Source organism: Dipodomys ordii, unplaced genomic scaffold, assembly GCF_000151885.1.
Source record: "Dipodomys ordii isolate 6190 unplaced genomic scaffold, Dord_2.0 Scaffold135, whole genome shotgun sequence".
Taxonomy (NCBI): domain Eukaryota; kingdom Metazoa; phylum Chordata; class Mammalia; order Rodentia; family Heteromyidae; genus Dipodomys; species Dipodomys ordii.
Genome location: NW_012267351.1, coordinates 1,675,484 through 1,695,445, shown reverse-complemented (window position 1 = coordinate 1,695,445; position 19,962 = coordinate 1,675,484). Strand labels below are relative to the sequence as shown.

The following is a 19,962-nucleotide window of genomic DNA, read 5'->3' as shown; positions in this document are numbered from 1 at the left end:
CTGGAAGTGGCGCTGTGGCTCAAGTGGTAGAGCACTAGCCTTGAGCTGAAGAGCTGAGGGACAGTGCCCAGGCCCAGAGTTCGGGCCCCACGACTGGCAAAAAAAAAAAAAAAAAGAATCTTAAGTGAAGAATTCCTGCTTTTTTTTTTTTTTTTGCCAGTCCTGAACTCAGGACTTGGGCTCTGTCTCTGACTCTCTTTTGCTCAGGAAACTTCACCTGCATCCAGTGACAGAATCAGGGAGAGAAGTACTTCATGTGTACTGTTGAACTGATAGAAAAGTCTAAGAGCAGCACCAAGATTCTAGCAAAATGTTATGTTGTAGTTGAAAACTTTGTAGAAGAAATAAGTCGGGGGTGGGGATTAAATAATAATAAGTCCCAGGTGTGGAGGTGTCACCCAGAGGCAGATGAAGGTTGGTGAAATTTCCCTTTAAAAGTAGGGCCTTGGGCTGGGAAGGTGGCTCAGTGGTAAAGTGCTTGCCTTGCATGCCTGAGGCCCTGGGTTCGATTCCTCAAAACCACATAAGCAGAAAAAGCCAGAAGTGGTGCTGTGGCTCCAGTGGTAGAGCACTAGCCTTGAGCTGAAGAGCTGAGGGACAGTGCCCAGGCCCAGAGTTCAGGCCCCACGACCGACCAAAAAAATTAAAAAAAAAAAAAAAGTATGGCCACTTCACTGAGGGTCTTCGACTCAATCGCTGAATAAGAATTTCTGGACACGCCACAGTGGTTAGAAAACTTGGCAAAGCTTTATTGAGTAAGCACGCAAGCAGGCAAGCAGACAACAGGCAGACAAAAGCAGAAGAGCAGACACACACTCCAACAGTGTGGGTGCCTTAGAGGAGTGACTGTTACAGGTATTTATAGGGTAAACCAAGGGGGTCTGACTTAAGCCTAGGAGTTCATTTTGCTCTCTAGTCACCCTTGTGTTATTAACACTTTCTAAGTTTCTAGCTCTTGTGTAACATTTTGGTTGTTTGTCTGGGAGGGGAGGGGTGGCGAGGAGCATTTTTCTCTCAGGAAGGGACACATCCTCCCAAACAAATGTTAATTCTTGGGATGAGAAATGCATCTCTCAGGAAGGAATGTATCCTCAATGTATCCTGCCTCAGCCGCACCTGCCTCTAATCCCAGCACTCGAGAGAATGAAGTATGAAGAATAAGAGTTCTAGGACTGTAGGAGGCAACAATGCTTGATAAGAAATGTACTTGTTACCTTGCCCATGTAATCGGGACTCCTCTGTATGGTATATTCACAATTTAAAATAAATAAATAAATAAAAGAGTTCTAGGAATGCCTGACTTATATGAAGTGATCCTGTCTCAAAACAAAAACAAGCAAACAAAAAGTCAGTTCTGCTCCAGTAAGATTTTACACCCAGGAAGCAATTTTCTCCTCTTGAGGATAACCCAGTTCCTTTGAGAATGAATGCCATCATCCCACCTCCAATACCCAGCCACCTTCTCCCTCCCTAACCATCATTCCCAAGACCCTGGGATAATAGATAATAGATAAGTTCCTCTCTTTAGAGTGAATGGTCCTTATTTCTTGTCTTACCCCAGGTAGAGACACTGCTACTAGTTTGGGAGTGGGTGCAGAGCACAAAAGTAGAGTGCGAAGAAGCCCCGTCTAGCCACAGTCTTCCCACCTGAGGCAGGCATCAGGTCTGGTTCCATCCTTCACCCCCTGGTGGACCACTCAGTACTGTTTTCTTTTCAGGGAAGGAGCAGGCAGAATTGGGTGAGTGCTTCATCAAATTCTGATAACTTTCACTCCACTCATAGATCTCCCCTGTTCCACTGTCTGGGCCATCTGCAGGCTACTGTGGCACCAAGCTGGACAGGAAGCTTGGGCAGCCAAGGCAAATAAAAAAGCAACTCCCTTCCCCACTCATTGATGAAAGAATCCAGCCTCCCATGTGTGGAGGAGGTGCTAAAATTCTCTGTAAATTTTGCCTGTTGACCTATCTTTGTGGCAGGGCGGGGGGGGGGGGGGGGGGGGGGGGTGGAAAGGTAGAGGGAGAGAGTTGTTGATTCATGAGATCTTTGGGGGATATGAGGATTCACAATGATGAAATCACTGCAAGATGTTTCCCTCCATTTCCCTCTCACCCCCAGCCTGATGTTTGAACAGTTATCCAAATCTGTATGACTACTGAATATTCTGTTTTTATTGTTGTTTCAGCAAAGCTTAAGGAAATCTTAGGTAAGAGTATATATTGAACCTTCTACACACACACACACACACACACACACACACACACACACACACGTGTGTGTTCCCCTAGTCCTCAATTCTGAAGTTGCAACCTTTTCTATGTTTTGATTGCAGACAAGGAAGAGAAAGTCGGACACGCAGGTGAGAAGATATGTTCTTCCCCAGTCCTCTTCCAAGTCCATGACTAATGGACTCTTCTGGCCTGAGTCCTGTGGGAGCCTGCAGACACAAGCACGTATGATGGCAATCCTTCACTGTCTGCACATGAGGATAAGTTGCATTTTGTAGAGATGCCCCATGGCCTTCACTAGTGGGTCCACGACACCTCCAAATGTGCAAACACCCTGGGTCTAGTCCCCTCACCCAGCCTCCGGTCACCAGGCAGATGCTGAACCATCTACTCTCTCTGCTTGTTTTCAGAATGGAGAACAGCCCGGAAACATGCAGGTATACCAGATGTCTGAGGGGGCCACAGGGCAGACAGCTTCCTGTGGGTTTCAAAGAGGGAGCTATGGAACCCATCTAACCTGAAGAGGATCCAGGGGTCTTCATCTTCTCCAGGACACACTTTCAACTAAGGTCTAGAAAGGGTCAGAGCAGGGCCTGAATCAGCCAGGGTGCAGGTCACAGGCAAAACTCCAGGTGATAGACAGAAGTACTGACTGGCCAGGGACAAGGGTGAAGGAAGTCTATTCCACAGGAACTGGCAGACGAGAGGCTGATGGACAGGGGAGAACTTTCTCCTCATAAATCAAATAGGAAATTAAATGAAGAGACAAACGTAAGTTTGGGTTGAAGTCACAGCTGGGCACTCCAGGCATCAATGAAGCTGTGGGACTCACTAAAGATAGAAAAGCAGCCAGGTGCCGGTACTCAGGAGGCTGAGATCTGAGGATGGTGATTCAGAGCCAGTCTAGGCAGGAAAGTCCATGAGACTCTTATCTCCAATGAACCACCAGAAAACCAGAAGGGGCACTGTGGCTCAAGTGGTAGAGTGCTCGCCTTGAGCTGAAGAGCTCAGGGACAGCACCCAGGCCCAGAGTTCAAGACTCCTGACCAACAAACAAACAAAAGATAGAAAAGCATCTGAAGGGTAGGGCCCATTGGAGACTCTGGCTTTGGGACTCACCGGATTCCAAAGAGTATTGCAAAGAGTTAATATACTGTCACAGGCCACATCAATGACGCATGCTCCTTCTCTTTCTACTCTGGCTGCAGTGGAGGTGACCCTGGACCCGGAATCAGCTCACCCTGAGCTCTACATTCAAGATCTAAGATCTGTATACTGCAAGGATGTTGCCCAGGCAGTGGAGTTCTCAGAGAAGAGATTCACGAGGAAGTGCGTGGTCACTTCTCAGGGTTTCTCGGAAGGGAAGCATTACTGGGAGGTAGACGTGGGCTACAACAAGCGCTGGTATCTGGGGGTCTGCCGGGACGATGTGGACAGGAAAGAGAAACATGTGACCTTGTCTCCTGACAATGGGTACTGGCTCCTTGGCCTATGGGGAAACAAGCAATATTTCACAATCAACCCCCAGACAGTGAATCTCTTCCCCCAAACCCCCCCTCGGAGAGTGGGGATCTTTCTGGATCTGGAGGATGGGGCCATCTCCTTCTTCAATATAAATGATGGGTCTCGGATTCTTACTTTGGACATTAAGTCCCAAGGCTTACTGAGGCCCTACATCCAGCTTCAGATGTTCGGGAAGGAATGGCAACATCCCATCTTCATCTGCCCAGTGTCCTAAGAGAAGCAGGGCTTCTTCCCAAAGTTTGCTCATTCTTCTTCTCCTGGGGTGATCATTATTGGTAATCCCATCACTCACTCACTGAAGCTATTGCCTTTCTTGTTTTCTACTGGCCTGAGAACCCTACAGAAGCTAATAGTAATTGCTTCTAGATGAGGAGACAGCATCTCCGCCACATGGAGTTGGGGTTCACAGCTGCTCTGAGGCGAAGAAGGAAGAAGATGGCTATGTATTTCGTTTGTGGAAAGTTTATCCAGTTAAGAGACTTTCAGCCAGTCACAGTTTTCAGATCCTCATCTGTCAGTTGAAGGATGATGATTCCTATGTCAGGAGACACAGAAAAAATTTTAATGATGTTTTTTGTTTTTGCTTTTGTGGTGCTGGGGAATCGAACCCAGGGCCTCATGCATGCAAGGCAAGCGCTCTACCACTGAGCCACCTTCCCAGCCCCCAAATTTTAATGTTGTTGATTGTGGAACCTGAACACTGGTCCTGGGCGCTGTCCCTCAGCCCTTCAGCTCAAGGTGAGCGTTCTACCACTTGAGCAACAGTGCCACTTCCGGCTTTTTCTGCTGATGTGGTGCTGAGGAATGGAACCCAGGACCTCATGCATGCGAGGCAAGCGCTCTACCACTGAAAATGAATGTGGAGGTGCTGCTGATCACATGTATGGTGTATAACATGTGAACACTGTTATATATTACAGACTGTGATAGACAATTTGCTCCAGGAAAGTTAGAATGAACTTGTGACTTAGAAATTATGTAATCACTTAATCACAATCAAAAAAAAAAAAAGAACTTCGGGGAAGGGAGGGAGGGAGGGGATGGTAGGGGGAAAACAATGGAGGGGCTAACAATGTTCAAGAGGAAGTGTACTCATTACCTCACTCATGTAACTGTAACCCTCTGTATAGTATCTTTACAATAAAAAATTTAAAAAAAATGAATGTGGAGGGAAAGGTTGGCTTGGGAGGGATGGGAGAGGGGAGGAGATAGATGAAAGGGACGACATTGGATTCATAAACTGCTTGGTTGAATTGCATCTCCTTTGTACAGCTACTGAGAGATAATAAAAAGGAAATGAATGGCCAACATGATCCTTGTTTGTCTATTTCTTTTTTTTTTTTTGTCGGTCGTGGGGCCTGAACTTTGGGCCTGGGCGCTGTCCCTCAGCTCTTCAGGTCAAGGCTAGCGCTCTACCACTTGAGCCACAGCACCACTTCCGGCTTTTTTCTTTTTGCTTATGTGGTGCTGAGGAATCAAACCCAGGGCCTCATGCATGCAAGGCAAGTGCTCTACCACTGAGCCACCTTCACAGCCCCCTTGTTTGTCTATTTCACATCAACTAATTTCCCCAATTCCAAATCACCTGTGGAATAGTTCTTGAGTTATCTGAAGAGTGTCCGAATCACCCTAGAAGACAGATGGCTGCACAACCCCGCCTATCACAGCGCTGTCCCCAATAACCCAGCTGCGGAATCCGCCTAGGTGCCAACAACTGGTCAAGGGATAAAGAAAATGTAATAAATACACCATGGAGTGTGAATCAGGTATCACGAAGGATGAAATTATGTCCCTTGATGGAACTGGAGAGCATCATGTGGAGAAAAATAATCCAAGCTGAAATTTCTCTCTCGTGTGTAGAATCTTGCCCTTAAAAATGAAATTCGGTGATGTAAAACAGGTTTGAAAACAGCAGGAGAGTAGAAGTGACATGTGAGATGAAAAGAGTGAAAATATACTGTACACCATTGTACTCAGAACCTCACATGGAACTGTAACCTCTTTGTCCAGCTACTTAATGGTAATGTTTAAGAAGCATATCGTATTTCATCTGATGGTGGCTCACGCCTGTAATCCTAGCTACACAGGAGTCTGAGAGCTGAAAATCATGGTTCAAAGCCAGCCTGGGCAGGAAAGTCAGTGAGACTTTTACTGCTAATATATTACCAGAAAGCCACAAGTAGGGCTGTGGCTCAAGTGGTAGAGCACTCTCCTTGAGCAAAAGGAGCTTGGAGACAGCACCCAAATCTTCAATTCAAGCCCAGGACTGGTAAAAAAAAGAAGCATGCATATGTGTGAAAAACTGAACCATAGAACTATTGAAAATATTTTAAGATGTGGAAAGGGAAATAAGGGAGAGGGAGAGAAGAGCTGACTGATGGAAATGACTGCCTCAATTCCCATTTGTCTGTCTGTGATGACTGAATGGAAGGTATGACTGGGGACTGTGTCTTTACCTTCCCGCACCAACCTTGCAATCTTTCCCAACCCAGTGGATCTCTTCACATAACCAGAGTCCTGGCACTGAATTCAAGACGAGAAAGCAGTGGTAGAACTACCTCAGGAGCCTCTATGAGCACCACTTTTACTTCTAATCTAAGACCCCACCATCTTCTGCCAGGGTGATCTCTCCTGCAACACCAACTGAGTCTCTACGCAAGCCCCAAACTTTACCTTCCCAGCCTGGATCTCAAAAATGCCCCAGTGTCTGTGGCCTTCCTGCTATCGCCCAGGGTACAGGCTTGCCCTAGGACAAGGCCATATTTTCACTGACTCACTCTTTTCCTATTCCCTTTTCCCCCTGAAATTTATGGTGCCATACAGAGGTAGTTCAAGGTCCAGAGTCCCCATGCTTCTGGCACAGAGCTCCATCCGCGTGAGGGAGAATATCAGAGGAATGACATAGTTTCACTCTCAGTGCCTGGTGAGCCGATCCAGTGCTCAGCTCCCAGACCTGGGAGAGCTGACAGGAAATCTCCATGAAGCACAGCCATGGTCCTTGTGCTCATACCGCTGTTCAGTCTCCTCCAGCTGGGGGCAGGTAAGTTATCCAGGACAAAGACAGAGTCTCTCTGTCTGTCTCTCTCTCTCTGTCTCTCTCTCTGTCTCTCTCTCTGTCTCTCTCTGTCTCTGTCTCTCTCCTTCTTGTTCATTAACAGGTCGAGTTCTCTCCTTATAATTGCAGAAGAAGAGGGATAGATGCCTCTTTGTGGATTGTTTTCCTGGGTTCTCTTCATCCTCCGCTGGACTCTGCCCATAGCAGGTGGTTGTGGGAAGGAATGGGAATGGGGCAGTGGGAAGGATGTGAGCATTTCTGTAGAGAGGCACCAGAAAAGTAGCCCAGAAACGCTCTGTGTGGTGTGTTGAAGAAGAATTGCAAGAGTGCCTCTCATCGCATTCTCACTCACTTCCTGATGAGAATTTTTTTTTTTTTTTGCCTCCTTTCCATTTCTAGGAGAGGCAGCACAAAAGATCTTGGACATGGGGGCAGAGGCAGAAAGACTTGATTTCTCACATTCCCATTTCCCCTGCGTCTGGGCTTTGTGGCTCAGCATGGTTCAAAGTGTCTGCTCACTTGTTCGGACATGGCGGCTGTACCTCCTTGCTGATGGCTGTAGGGAGGACAGTGGGGTGTGGCACACACAATGTGTGGATCACACATTGGTTCCTTGTGTGTTCAGCACCACGGCTTTCTCCCTGCGTCCTGTGTGGGAAAGCTAAGAATGGAAGCAGCTGCTGTAGGCAAGAAGAGTGAATGCAGCAAGGGCTGATCAGAGAACTAGAGAACTAGAGAAACTCACAAACGTGGTCCCTTCACTCAGCAGCCCCTCACAGTCACTGCACTGACTTATGCTGGGTTCTCTAAAGCAAATCTAGTGACAAGCAGTGGTCTGCAGCTGCTTTGTTTAGGAGGGGAGTCTGGGGAACAAAGGGAGGGGAAGAGGGCCGCCTTAAGGTAGGAAAGCCCCAGAGAGTGCTCCAAGCAGCTCCTTACTGAGAACAATTGGGGTGCAGGCTCACTGGGAGCCTGAGGTGAGGAGGAACTTTAGAAGAACCATGCATACCAAGGTGCAGATGTGTTCAAAGAGAGCAAGGAAAGGTTGGGAATTCCTCTGCTTTGTGTCCCATCTATTCAGGATCTGCAGTCGAGGTTGTTAAATCTCAGGACCCCTGAGCCGTTCTACCCCAGACATGAGCAAGTGCCAAATGCAGGAGCAAGCTGGGGCAGAGGACAGGTTAGCTGTGAGGGGCTGGCGTGGGTGTGTCCCTTGTGCTGTGGAGGCCTCTGGGGTGGGGGCGGTGCTAGGGACTCAGCTGCTTGTCCAGGCTAGCAGAGAGGCGAAGGACACGTTTAAAGTTAAGGTTCATCTAATAATGGCCTCTGTCAAGATTGTGAGAAGTTCATTTCAGAAAAATTTGTAAACTATACTTATATTTTATGTAAGTATATTTTATATAGACATTTATATTTTCATATTTACTTTTATATATACTATATATATCTTTTCATAAAATACTTATAATAAATATTTTATATATTATAAAAATATATAAATTCTATAAAATATGTAATATATATTATTATAAACATGTTTTATAATACAATATATCAAGAAATAGTTGGTATGCAGGATGTTGCCCATAATCTTAGCTACTCGGGAGGCTGAGATCTGAGGATCACTATTTGAAGCTGCCCCTGGCAAGAACGCCTATGGGACTCTTATGTCCAATTAGCCAATCCAAAAGCCTAAGTGGAGGTGTGGCTCAAGTGTTAGAGTGCCAGCCTTGAGTGAAAGAGCTAAGGCATAGCACTTAGGCCTTGAGTTCAAGCCCAGTATCAGCAGACACAACACACACACACACACACACACACAAATGAACACAATTGATTCCAGGTGATTCAACTGTCGAGTTGTAGAAAAGGGGCAAAATGTAGCAAGAAAACAAACAAACTAAAGGAAAGGTGTGTCAATATAGAATTGAATCATGCAAGAATAAGGTCAGAATCATGATGTAGAAACCACTATCCCACAAGTGTAAAAGTGCGGGTTATAGAGACAATATACCACCCTAGGAACACACTGAAGAAGAAATCTCTGAAATAAAAAGTGGGAAATCTCTTTGTTAGGGTCATAATGGCATCTTTCAGATTGTAGCCAACTAAAATACTCTGCAAATTTTTTTAATTAAGCAAGGAAGCACAAATAAATAGTTACTACAGTCAAAGAGTGTTTTGTATACATCTTTTATTGTATCCATGCAATATTTACAAAATATACTCCTGTATTTCAAGCAAACAAATTTCCCTGAACTGGAGAGCTATGTTCAGAGAGAAAGAGACAGGGAGACAGAGAAACAGAGAGACAGAGAGAGACATAGAAAGAGAGAGACAGAGAGATACAGAGGGGGTCTTTGTTTTTTAGCAAACGAGATGGAAAAGTTGCTGCTGTGAATGCTAGTGGGGCAGGTAGATGAATGAGAGAAAATGTGGGTAGAGCATCTTCTCTTGTCAGAGGGTCTGAAATTACAATGTGCCTCTCATTCATCTGGATAGTGTAATTCATTTCTTTTTATTTTTTTTGGGGGGGGGGAGTCCGGTCGTGGACCTGAACTCTGGGCCTGGGCGCTGTCCCTCAGCTCTTCAGCTCAAGGCTAGCACTCTACCACTTGAGCCACAGCGCCATTTCAGGCTTTTTGTTTTCTGCTTATGTGGTGCTGGGGAATCGAACCCAGGGCCTCATGCATGCAAGGCAAGCGCTCTACCACTGAGCCACCTTCCTAGCCCCAGCGAAATTTATTTCTGAAACATGCTTTGTCATCTTGAAAGTTGAAATATTATTAAGACACAGCTGTAGGGATGGGCATGAGGACCAAAGTGACTGGTGTGCATGTGTTATCTATCAAGTATAAGAAGATGCAATGGTCTCCCTGATAAGCAGATTTGAATCCAAAATGTAAGGTGATATGAAAAAATTAGACAAGAAACAAAGAACTTCCACTCATCTGGTCAAATCACTACTAAATAACTCCATGCTGCTGATCACATATATAAATATATGTGCACACCTGAGGGAAACCTGGAGGAGGACACAGAACTAGAGGGAATCAGGGAAAAACATACAACAGTGGGACCCATCAGCTGCACTGGACATTGGTCAAAATGAACTCAGCAACTCAATGGCAGTGATGGGAAGGAGGGAACAAGTGGGAAAGAGGGAACCGCTGACGCTATGCAGAACAAAAGAAATGTACACATCACCCAAGGTGGAAGAAATCACTATTGCAAAGCTCATAGAACTCATAAATGTTACAGACCATGAGAGACAATTTGCCCCATGAAAGTTGGAATGTGTTTGTGACTTTACGCATGACTATCCCACCATACTGTGACATTTTGGAAATTCTGTAACCACTTAATCACAATAAAAATTTGGAAAAAAATAAGAAGAAGAAGGATTTTATCAATGTAAAAATAGAGATGTGCAGATTGAAGTCATTTGCTTTAGGAAGGAGATCAGGGTGAAGGTCCTCCCCCTTGCACATCATCTCCCAAAGCCACCCTGAGTGGCAAGCACTGACGTGTGTTTTGTTCGGCTACCTTCTATGTCTCTTCCTGCAGGCCAGTGGAAAGTACTTGGACCAAAACAAACCATCCAGGTCTGGGAGGGGGAAGATGTCACATTCCCCTGCTCGCTCTCTCCTGAGACAAACGCAGAGGCTATGGAAGTGAGGTTCTTCAAGGATTACTTCAATGCCATAGTCTTCCTCTACCAGGATGGGAAAGACAAGAGATACATGCAGATGACGCAGTACAAAGGAAGAACAGAACTGGTGAAGGACTTCATTACAAATGGGCGTGTGTTGCTAAAGCTGCAGAAAGTGGTCCCCTCAGACACTGGTATATACGGGTGCTGGTTCAGCTCCAAAACTCATCAACATGAGGCCATCTGGGATCTGGAGGTCACAGGTCAGCTAATTTCAGAGAACTCATAACCAAGTTGTCTTGCAGAGAGATTCTAGATCTTATAAAATTTTGTGCGCTTAAAGGGTTCCCCCTATCATTTACTTAGCAGACAATAGCCTCCATTTCCACGTGGCTGTGAATTGTGTGCACATTTCTATCATTGTATTGATATGTGGGAATTTGCGAGAAACACAGAAGCCACATTTTGAGAGGTGGAATTGGGAGTCTTTCTTAGAAAGCCAGCAACTGCACGTGGTCTCTAGTTCCAAAGACCTGCAGCCCAGAACAGAGCTTGCACAAAGCTTATACACACAAAAACCACGTGTTTTGGGGTCGGGATCCAAGCTCAACAACAGCAGACAACATCTAGGGGAATACTCAAGGAGGAGCAGTCTCTGAAGCAGAGCTTTCCTGGGGCTCCACCGCATGATACATCTGCAATATAAAGAATGGCCTGTCTCACCTCCAGGCCTTTCAGAGCTGGGTGAAAAGCCCCCACCCACCCAGCAAGGCATCCTCGCAGTGGTGAGGACAGAGATGTTACTTAGACACAGTATTCTTATTTCCGTGTCACACACATGGGTTCTTTATTCTTTTCTCTCTTTTCTTTTCTTCTTTTTGTTTCAGTCTTAGGATTTGATATCAGTCCTGAGTGTTGTCCTTAAGCTTCTTTTACTCAAGGCCACTTCCAGCTTTATTTCTGAGTAGTTTATTGGAGATAGGAGTCTTATGGACTTTCCTGCTTGGGCTGGCTTGGAACTGAGATCATCAGAGCTCAGCTTCCTGAGTAGCAAGAACTGCACGTGTGAGCTACCAGTGCCTGCCTACATACGGGTTCTTGTCATGATGACACCCACACGTTGAACTGTCACCTTGTTATATGGTAATTTATTTGGGAGATACAGAGAAGCCACTGCAAGTACACTCCTGTCCCAAAGGCTTGCAGCCCTGAGCGTAGCTACCACAAAGCTTACAGAGGCCAAAACCACATGATTGGAGTGGTGAACTACACCTAACAGAAGTGTTATATGAAGCCAGGCACCAGCGGCTCACACTTGTAATCCTAGCTGCTTGCCCGGACCTCTCTATCCATCTCTACTTGTCCAGTTACCAAACCACATTTATCTGACCTAGCAGGGTACAAATGCCACCTCCTGGAAGCTAGGACTTCCCCTAGTCATTCATTTTCTCCTTGGCTATACTTGTCAAGTTTCACTTCTTTGATCTTATCTCTCTGCTTACTCAGGAAATACCTCATTGAAAGTGGATTCTGATTTAGTTACCTCATCAAATTCAGGTATTTAGTTAGCTATGCATCTAGTACTAGCTAAATGCTTATCAAATGAACAAGCTGTGGAAAAGCTTAGAGAGCCAAGTGTTCATGACTCACACCTGTAATCCTAGCTGCTTTGGAACTGGATCTGAAAATTGACCATTCAAGTCAGCCTGTGCAGTCAAATGCTCTATACTTTTATCTCCAATTAACCAGCAAAAACCTGGAAGTGTGGCTTAGTGGTAGTAGTCAGCCTTGAACAAAAAATGCTAAGAGATAGCACCCAGGTCCTGAGTTCAAGTCTAGTACTGGCATGTGTAACACACACACACACATACACACAGACACACACACGCCACAGAGAACTATTTGTGTAAAAGTATAAGGGATAATATGAAAGAAGGGAGGGCTGTTTTATGGATGAGCTTGATCAACCTTGCTTAGGACAACTGTGGGCTTAGGATATGATCTTTATGTTCATCTTTCTCTGTTTCCTCCGCAGTTTTGGGTTCACCTCCTCTCATTTCAGTCATGGGATATGTTGATGGAGGCATTCAGCTACTCTGTCAGTCCTCTGGTTGGGTTTCCCAACCCATAATGAAGTGGATAGGTCCAGACGAACTTGAGTTACCCTCAGACTCCAAAGTAAATGAAGATACTCAAGGCCTTTTTGATGTGGAGACCTCCCTTACTGTCCAAGAGGATTCTGGGAGCGTAGCCTGTTCCATCCAACACACTGACCACAGCCGAGTAGTGAAATCCAGAATATGGATTAGAAGTAAGTAGACATGAGTAGGTACGTGCAGCACTTAGAAAGTAAAGAGGTTCTATCTGGGGATTGTTTAGTATTGTCTTATTTGTAAGGTTTGTTCTGAAAGACAAGTAAACAAGATATGAAAATGAAAATCACCAATAGAGTTGCTTAGAATTCTTGGGAGTAGATTAACTTTCCTCCCCACAGATCTCTCCCCTGGAGATTGTTAAAAGAAGAACTAGAGAGAGGGAAAGAAGGAGAGAAATAAGGGGAAGTGGATATAGTTAAAGTATATTGTGGGGCCAGAGGCGTGGGTCAGTTGGGAAAGTACTAGCCAATGAACAAAAGCATCAGGTACCAAGTTCAACTCCCAATCTTGGACTAAGAAAAGAAAAAGAAAAAATATTGAATGCCTTACATAAATAGAATAGAAAATTAAATTGTTTTCAAAAATTGAGAGGGAGATAAGAAAGTAATAATAGGGTTGCTAGGATCAAATTGCATTGAATGCACATATGAATATCACAATGAAACTCTTTTGTACTGATGATACACATTTTAAAAAATCATTCATGGCTGGACCCCGGTTGCTCACATCTGTAATCCTAGCTTCTCAGGAGGCTGAGATCTGAGGATTGCAGTTCAAAGCAGGCCCTGGTAGGAAAGTCTGTGAGACTCTTATCTCCAGTTAACCACCAGAAAACCAGAAGTGGTGCTGTGGCTCAAGTGGTAGAGGGTTAGCTTTGACCCCTCCCCCCAAAAATGATCCATGGTTTTCCCCTTAAAACTTTTTTTATTATTGTCAGTCATGGGGCCTGAACTCAAGATCTGGGTGCTGTCCCTAAGCTTTTTTCATTCCAGACTAGCACACTACCGCTTTGAGTTACAGTGCCACAACTGTTTTTCTGGTGATTAATTGGAAATAAGTCTTCTGTAGTTTCCTGCCTAGACTGACTGCCCATGATCCTCAGATCTCAGCCTTCTGAGTAGCTAAGATTACAGGCTTGAGCTACCAGCACCTGACTCCCTTCAAACTCAATTGAAGCAAAACTTAAGAAAACTAAAGCTATGATCATAAAAAGGTTACTTGTTGTTATACTAAAGTTATTAGTCGATGAAAGAAAATTACAAATATAATTAAGAACTTGATGAGACCCCTTATCTGAGCCAATAAACTAGGCCTGGTGGTGCATGCCTGTATAATCCCAGGTTGTGGTGAGAAATGAGTGGGAAGATCACAGTCCATGCTAGCCTCAGGAAAATAGTAGAGACCTTATTCAAAAGAATAAACTAAAGGACTGGGAAGTTGGCTTAGTGGGAGAGTGCTCACCTAGCATGCATGAAGCCCTGGGTTCAATTCCTCAGTACCACATAAACAGAAAAAAAGCCGGAAGTGGTGCTGTGGCTCTAGTGATAGAGTGCTAGTCTTGAGAAAAAGAATCTCAGGGACAGTGCCCAGGCCCTGAGTTCAAACCCTAGGACTGGTAAATAATAAATAAATAAAATTATATATATATATATATAAATATAAAAATTGAACCTCAAGGGAGTAAACCAAAACAAATCATCATTAGAAGATTCCACTCAATGGGGGCTGGGAAGGTGGCTCAGTGGTAGAGCGCTTGCCTTGCATGCCTGAGGCCCTGGGTTCAATTCCTCAGCACCACATAAGCAAAAAGAAAAAAGCCGGAAGTGGCTCTGTGGCTTAAGTGGTAGAGCGCTAGCCTTGAGCTGAAGAGCTGAGGGACAGTGCCCAGGCCCAGAGTTCAAGCCCCATGACTGGACCAAAAAAAAAAAAGAAGAAGAAGAAGATTCCACTCAATAAAACACTTTTTTTTCTTACACTTTCTTGACACAGAGTTGGTAGTGTCGGTTGGCCTTCAAACAAATGATGTAGCCCAGGCTAGCTTTGAACTCACAAACCTGCTACTTTAGCCTTTTCAGTGCTGGAATTCTGGGATGTGCCACCAAACATGACAAGAATGAAAACTTTTAACATATAGAAGAAATTATAGAAAAGTATACTTGGGATGAAAGAGGATATTGGCCATTAGTGACAACCATCTGGTTTTGCTGGTACACACGCATTAAGGAGTTTCTTTGGCTGTTTTTCAGATACATTTTTCAAGAGCTCACACTGGTTACTAGTTTCTATTGTATTCATATTACTCTGCATTGGTGGGTGTATTTGGATTGTTATGATGATCGTTTCATTCTCCAAATCCAAGGGTAAGTGAGAGGAAGGGGAAAAAAGAAAAACAGACAGGGAAAGAAGGGGTGGGAGAGAGAGAGAGAGAGAGAGAGAAGAGAGAGAAGAGAAGAGATGAGCTAGTGGCTAATTCATGATCCAATGTTGTCTAGATCATGGATTCTCAGACCTCTTAGATCTCTTCTGACAGCCCAGGGCTTCTTAATCCCATCCTCTTGTTTCCAGGAATCACCATCTTCACCCTCCTTTGTACTGATCTGAAATGACATCCTAAGGAATGACCAACATGGCCAAGATTTTCGTACACTGTAAAGGAGCCAGATTTTTTTTGTTGGTCGTGGGGCCTGAACTCCAGCTCAAGGCTAGTGCTCTACCACTTGAGCCATAGCACCACTTCTGGCTTTTCCCCCCTGCTTATGTGGTGCTGAGGAATTGAACCCAGAGCCTCATGCATGCAAGGCAAGCACTCTACCACTGAGCCACCTTCCCAGACCCCCAGATTAAAAAAAATCATTTTAAGAATAATTTTCAGAAATGATAGGGCTGATACAAATTCTTAAGGATTAAACCAATAGTTCAAGCACTGTTTTCAAGCTATGCTAATCATGAGAAAAAAATTAAGAAAACTTATGAATTGGTTATTTCAGGTTTTAGGATTTGGAGATTTTATATCCAGTTGTTATTCCTAACTCATTTTTAAAATTCTCAAGTATCCATTCTGTGAACTCACATGTAATAAACCAGTGTTTTCCACAAGTGAAAAAAAAAATAAACCAGGGGCTGGGGGTTTAGCCCAGCTGAAGGGCGCCCGCCTGGCACATGCAAGGCCCTGGGTTCAGTTCTCAGCCCTGGAAAAAATAAATAAATAAACCAATAGTTCATAATTTTTTTTAAAAAGTTCACTATAGACAGGCAGGAGGCTGAGATCTGAAGATCACAGTTCAAAGCCAGGAAAGTCTAACACTCTTATCCCAGAAAACCAGAAATGGCATTGTGGTTCAAAGTGATAGAGTGCTCGCCTTGAACCAAAAAGCTCAGGGAAAGTGCCAGCCCTGAGTTCAAGCCCTGCAACCAACAACAACAAAAAGTTCATTCCAGTTGAAACAAATTTATATTTAAGGAAATAAAAGTAAGATAATATAAAGTAATATTCAGCCTGCAGAAGATTTTTTTTGGTCTGTTGTAGGGCTTGAACTCAGAGCCTAGGTGCTGTCCCTGAGCCCTTTTGTTCAATACTAGCACTGTATCACTTTGAGCCACATCACCACTTCACTTCTGGCTTTCTGGTGGTTAATTGAAGATTAACCACCAGAGTCTCACGGACTCTCCTGCCTGGGCTGGCTTTGAATGGTGATCTTCACATCTCAGCCTTCTGCATAACTAAGACTATAGAAGTGAGCCATCAGTGCCTGGATGAGAAGTTTAGTGGGGTTTTTGTTTTTATCACCAAGAACCAATTTTCTCCTCTTTGGAGGTAATATTCCATCATGAGGATATGGGCCATAATCTCACTTTCCCAAGTCAGCTGTCAACTCCCTGATAACCACCATCCTTACCTCCTCAGGAGCCTAGAGTTCCATCCTCTTCTCCAGTCTGAATGATCCTGATATTTTGTTAGAGTTTAGATAGAGTTCAATATAAAGACTAGGAGTTTGACACTAAAGGGGAATTCTAGGAGAAACCCAGCCCTCCAGATTCACAGCCTGCCCCCCCCCCTGAGTGAGGGGCCATGTTTGTATTTGTACCTTATATACTATTCTATTAACCACTCAATACTTTTTTGTGTGTTTCAGAACAAATTCTGAAAGAATTAAGTAAGTATCTTGTTATGTTTGGACCCTTCCATACACCATTCTCCTGAGGTCTAGATGGATGGGTTGAGCCATTTGTTTCCTATTGTGTTTCCCAACTAGCCAGAAAGTTTGGTCTATGGAAGCAACTTCTTTACTCTCCCCATTTCTTTAACTAGAACTGATCCTTACAGATCTGGGAAGTTTAGAAACAGGTAAAAAAGATTTATATGATCTGAAGAGAAACCAGAGTACACTGGCCATTTTAGCATGGGTATCAAGCCTAGAAACTTTGAGATTATCTACAAATTTTGCCTATTGGAACATCTCATACAAGATAGGAACCTGAGATTTCATTAGCTTTCTGAAGTGGGTGTGGGCCCAAGAAACCTGTGGGGTGGGGTCGGAGTGCCTCCTTCAACTCCCTGTGATCATTTGAGTTTTCTCCAAGACTGTGTCACCACTGACTATCTGCTTTCCGTTTCAGAGGAGGTCCAGGATAAACTCGGTAAGATAAGTATCACATGAAGAACTTCCCTCCCATTTCTCCTCTTGGTCCCGTTCTGTGATTTGATTCTCTTTTGTGTTTTTGTTTGTTTCAGAGTGGCGAAAAAAACAGAGACGTGAGGGTAAGAGAAATTGTTCTTCCTCCTCCCTCTTTTTCTCTTGTCCCTGGGTTTGTAAACTCCTACAACCTGAAGCTTATGGTTCCCTGCAGAGGCAAACGTGTGATGGCCTTCAAGGTCATGGAGACCCAGATACTATCAGCAGATACAGGCTGAAAAAAGGCCTTATTTGGCCTCATCAAATAGATCCTTGGCCCACAGAAGGGAACCATCTTTGGTCTACTGCCTTCTCCCTGCTTCCTGTTCTTCAAATGGGTAATGACATGCCTAATCTGTTTATTTTCAGAATTGAAGGAAACCTGGAAATTTGCAGGTAACGTGCTGAAGACATGAGAGCAGAACAGAGTCTTGGGTGGGCATAGGAGAAGCTGATGAGTGAGTGACAGATCTCTGATCGGAAGACCTGTGTATCCTGTGCATGATGAATCTGTGATCTACCTTAGGGTGCCTGTCTCCATGGTATATTTTTCAGTCCCAATTAAGACACAAGAGAGCTGGGCACTGGTGGCTCATACCTGTAATCCTAGCTACTCAGGAGGCTGAGATCTGAAGATTGTGGTTTGGAGCTAGAAGGTCTGTGAGACTCTTATCTTCAATTAACTACCATAAAAAACAGAAGTGGAGCTGTGGCTCAAAGTGCTAGAGCTTTAGCCTTGAGCAACAAAACTCAGGGTCAGCACCCAGACCCTGAGTTCAAGCCTCATCCCTGACCAGAAAAAGAAAATGAAAAAGAGAAAAGATACAAGAGAGTTAGTCATGGGGCAAGGGGAAGGGTTCACAGACAAAACTCCAGGATGCTGAAATCATGCAGGAGACCTAGCTGATTAAGAAGTGAGTGAAGTTGAGCAGGAAATGATAGATGGAAGAAAAATGGATAGTGCAGTTTTTTGTGGGTCCCCCACTTAATGGGCTTACACAGAGGGACAGACATTTGGGGGATCGTTATGATAGGCAGGTGTTTGTGACCTCAAATGATAGAGAGGCTCTCTGGCTGTAGATGAGGGAAGGGAAAGTCTGAAAAGCCAATGTCCAGTGGTGCCTCTCCCCCTATGCCTCGCCTAATCTCAACCTGAATCCAAGCACTACAAGTGAGAGGAGGTGACTTCTGGCCATGGTTCCCTGACAATAACATATTATCTTTCTCCTTTCCCCAATGTGAATAGAGGCGTTGACTCTGGACCCAGACACGGCTCACCCCCAGCTCTACATTTCTAATCTGAAAAGAGTAACCTATAAACCAATTCCTCAAGATGTATCTGAACTGGACACGAGATTTGTAGGAAAGTGTTTGGTGGCTCATCAGGGTTTCCTATCAGGGAAACATTACTGGGAAGTGGAAGTGGGGCACAATAACTGCTGGAGCTTGGGAGTGTGTCAGGATAGTGTGGACAGGAAGAAGCTGCACGTGACCTTGAGTCCAATGAATGGATACTGGGTCCTTGAACATGAAAAGGAAGACTTTTATTTTGTAAACAATCCCAATAGAATTCGCCTCTACCCAAGAAGCAACCTTACACGAGTGGGTATATTCCTGGACTATGAGTGTGGGACCCTCTCCTTCTTTAATGTAGATGACGAGTCTCTCATTTATACCCTGACATGTCGTTTTAAAGGGTTATTGAGGCCCTACATACAGCTCAATCCGCACGATGAGGAAAAGGTATCTCCCATAGTCATAGCCCCCTGTCACGCAAAGTGAGCTCTCCTTTTACAATGTCTTCAAACCCTCCCACAAGAGAAACTGAGGCTTGTCCACAAGTGTCTGACCCCTTGATCCCTTGAATGTTACCCGGACAGACTCACACTTTAAACCCTCTTTAAGCACCAATGATTCTTTATCAGATCCAGAGACCTTCCCAGAAAATATTTGTTAATCTGAAACAATAATTCCCACCTCAAAAGTCACAGGGAAGCTGGATGCCAGTGGCTCATGCCTGTAATCCTAGCTATGCAGGAGGCTGAGATCTGAGGATCATGGTTCAAAGCCAGCCAGGGCAGGAAACTCTGTGAGACTCTTTATCTCCAGTAAACCACTAGAAAACTGGAAGTGGTGCTGTGGCTCAAGCAGTAAAGCGCTCGCTTTGAGCTGGAGAGCTCAGAGAAAGTGCCCAGGCCCAGAGTTCAAGCCCCACAACCAACAAAAAGAAAAGTCACAGGGAAGTTTATAGAGATGATCAGAGTTAGGTTTGCCTTTTTGCCAATGGCACAGTACTTGTTAAGGATGCATTCTTAAATTACATTTTTCCCCAATATGACCTCTATCTGTTCTATATTCACTCAATTTTCCATCATTCCAATAAGCTTCCCTTGGACTACGTTACTCTCGTATCTATTCTGTTCCTAGACAAAGAATTGAAGAGGGCAGACACTTGCTAACTCAGTCTGTAAGGCCCACAGGACCAATGCTAAAATGTCAGACATTATACAAATAGAAAGCAGAACCACAGTTGCATGTTCCTGATGAATGGTTGATGCAAAATTCCTACATAAAACGTTAGGAAATCATATTTAGTAATGTATGTCTAGGCATGGTGGCACATGACTATAGTTTCAGCATTTGGAAGGCTGATGTAAGATAATGAATTTGAGGTTCACT

General features: G+C 44.4%; 2 protein-coding genes across 4 annotated transcripts in view; both read left to right on the top strand.

Annotated features, from left to right (window-relative positions):
- The window catches only part of LOC105996732 (butyrophilin-like protein 8), a 9,568-nt gene extending 5,262 nt beyond the window's left edge, over nt 1-4,306 (top strand). The window contains exons 4-8 of one of the 3 annotated variants that reach the window (XM_013030917.1): nt 1,719-1,739; nt 2,184-2,204; nt 2,331-2,357; nt 2,637-2,663; nt 3,435-4,306. In XM_013030917.1, the coding sequence (XP_012886371.1) occupies nt 1,719-1,739; nt 2,184-2,204; nt 2,331-2,357; nt 2,637-2,663; nt 3,435-3,964 (626 nt within the window). In that variant the 3' untranslated portion in view covers nt 3,965-4,306. The remainder of the gene's footprint in view (nt 1-1,718; nt 1,740-2,183; nt 2,205-2,330; nt 2,358-2,636; nt 2,664-3,434) is intronic. The other 2 variants (XM_013030918.1, XM_013030919.1) reach the window with 2 other exon arrangements.
- Nucleotides 4,307-6,741: 2,435 nt separating this feature from the next.
- On the top strand, nt 6,742-19,065 carry LOC105996695 (butyrophilin-like protein 8). Its single transcript, XM_013030877.1, has 6 exons — nt 6,742-6,790; nt 10,370-10,717; nt 12,490-12,765; nt 17,228-17,248; nt 17,653-17,679; nt 18,530-19,065. The coding sequence occupies exons 1-6, from the start codon at nt 6,742-6,744 to the stop codon at nt 19,063-19,065; spliced, it is 1,257 nt and encodes a 418-aa protein (XP_012886331.1).
- Nucleotides 19,066-19,962: the final 897 nt, after the last annotated feature.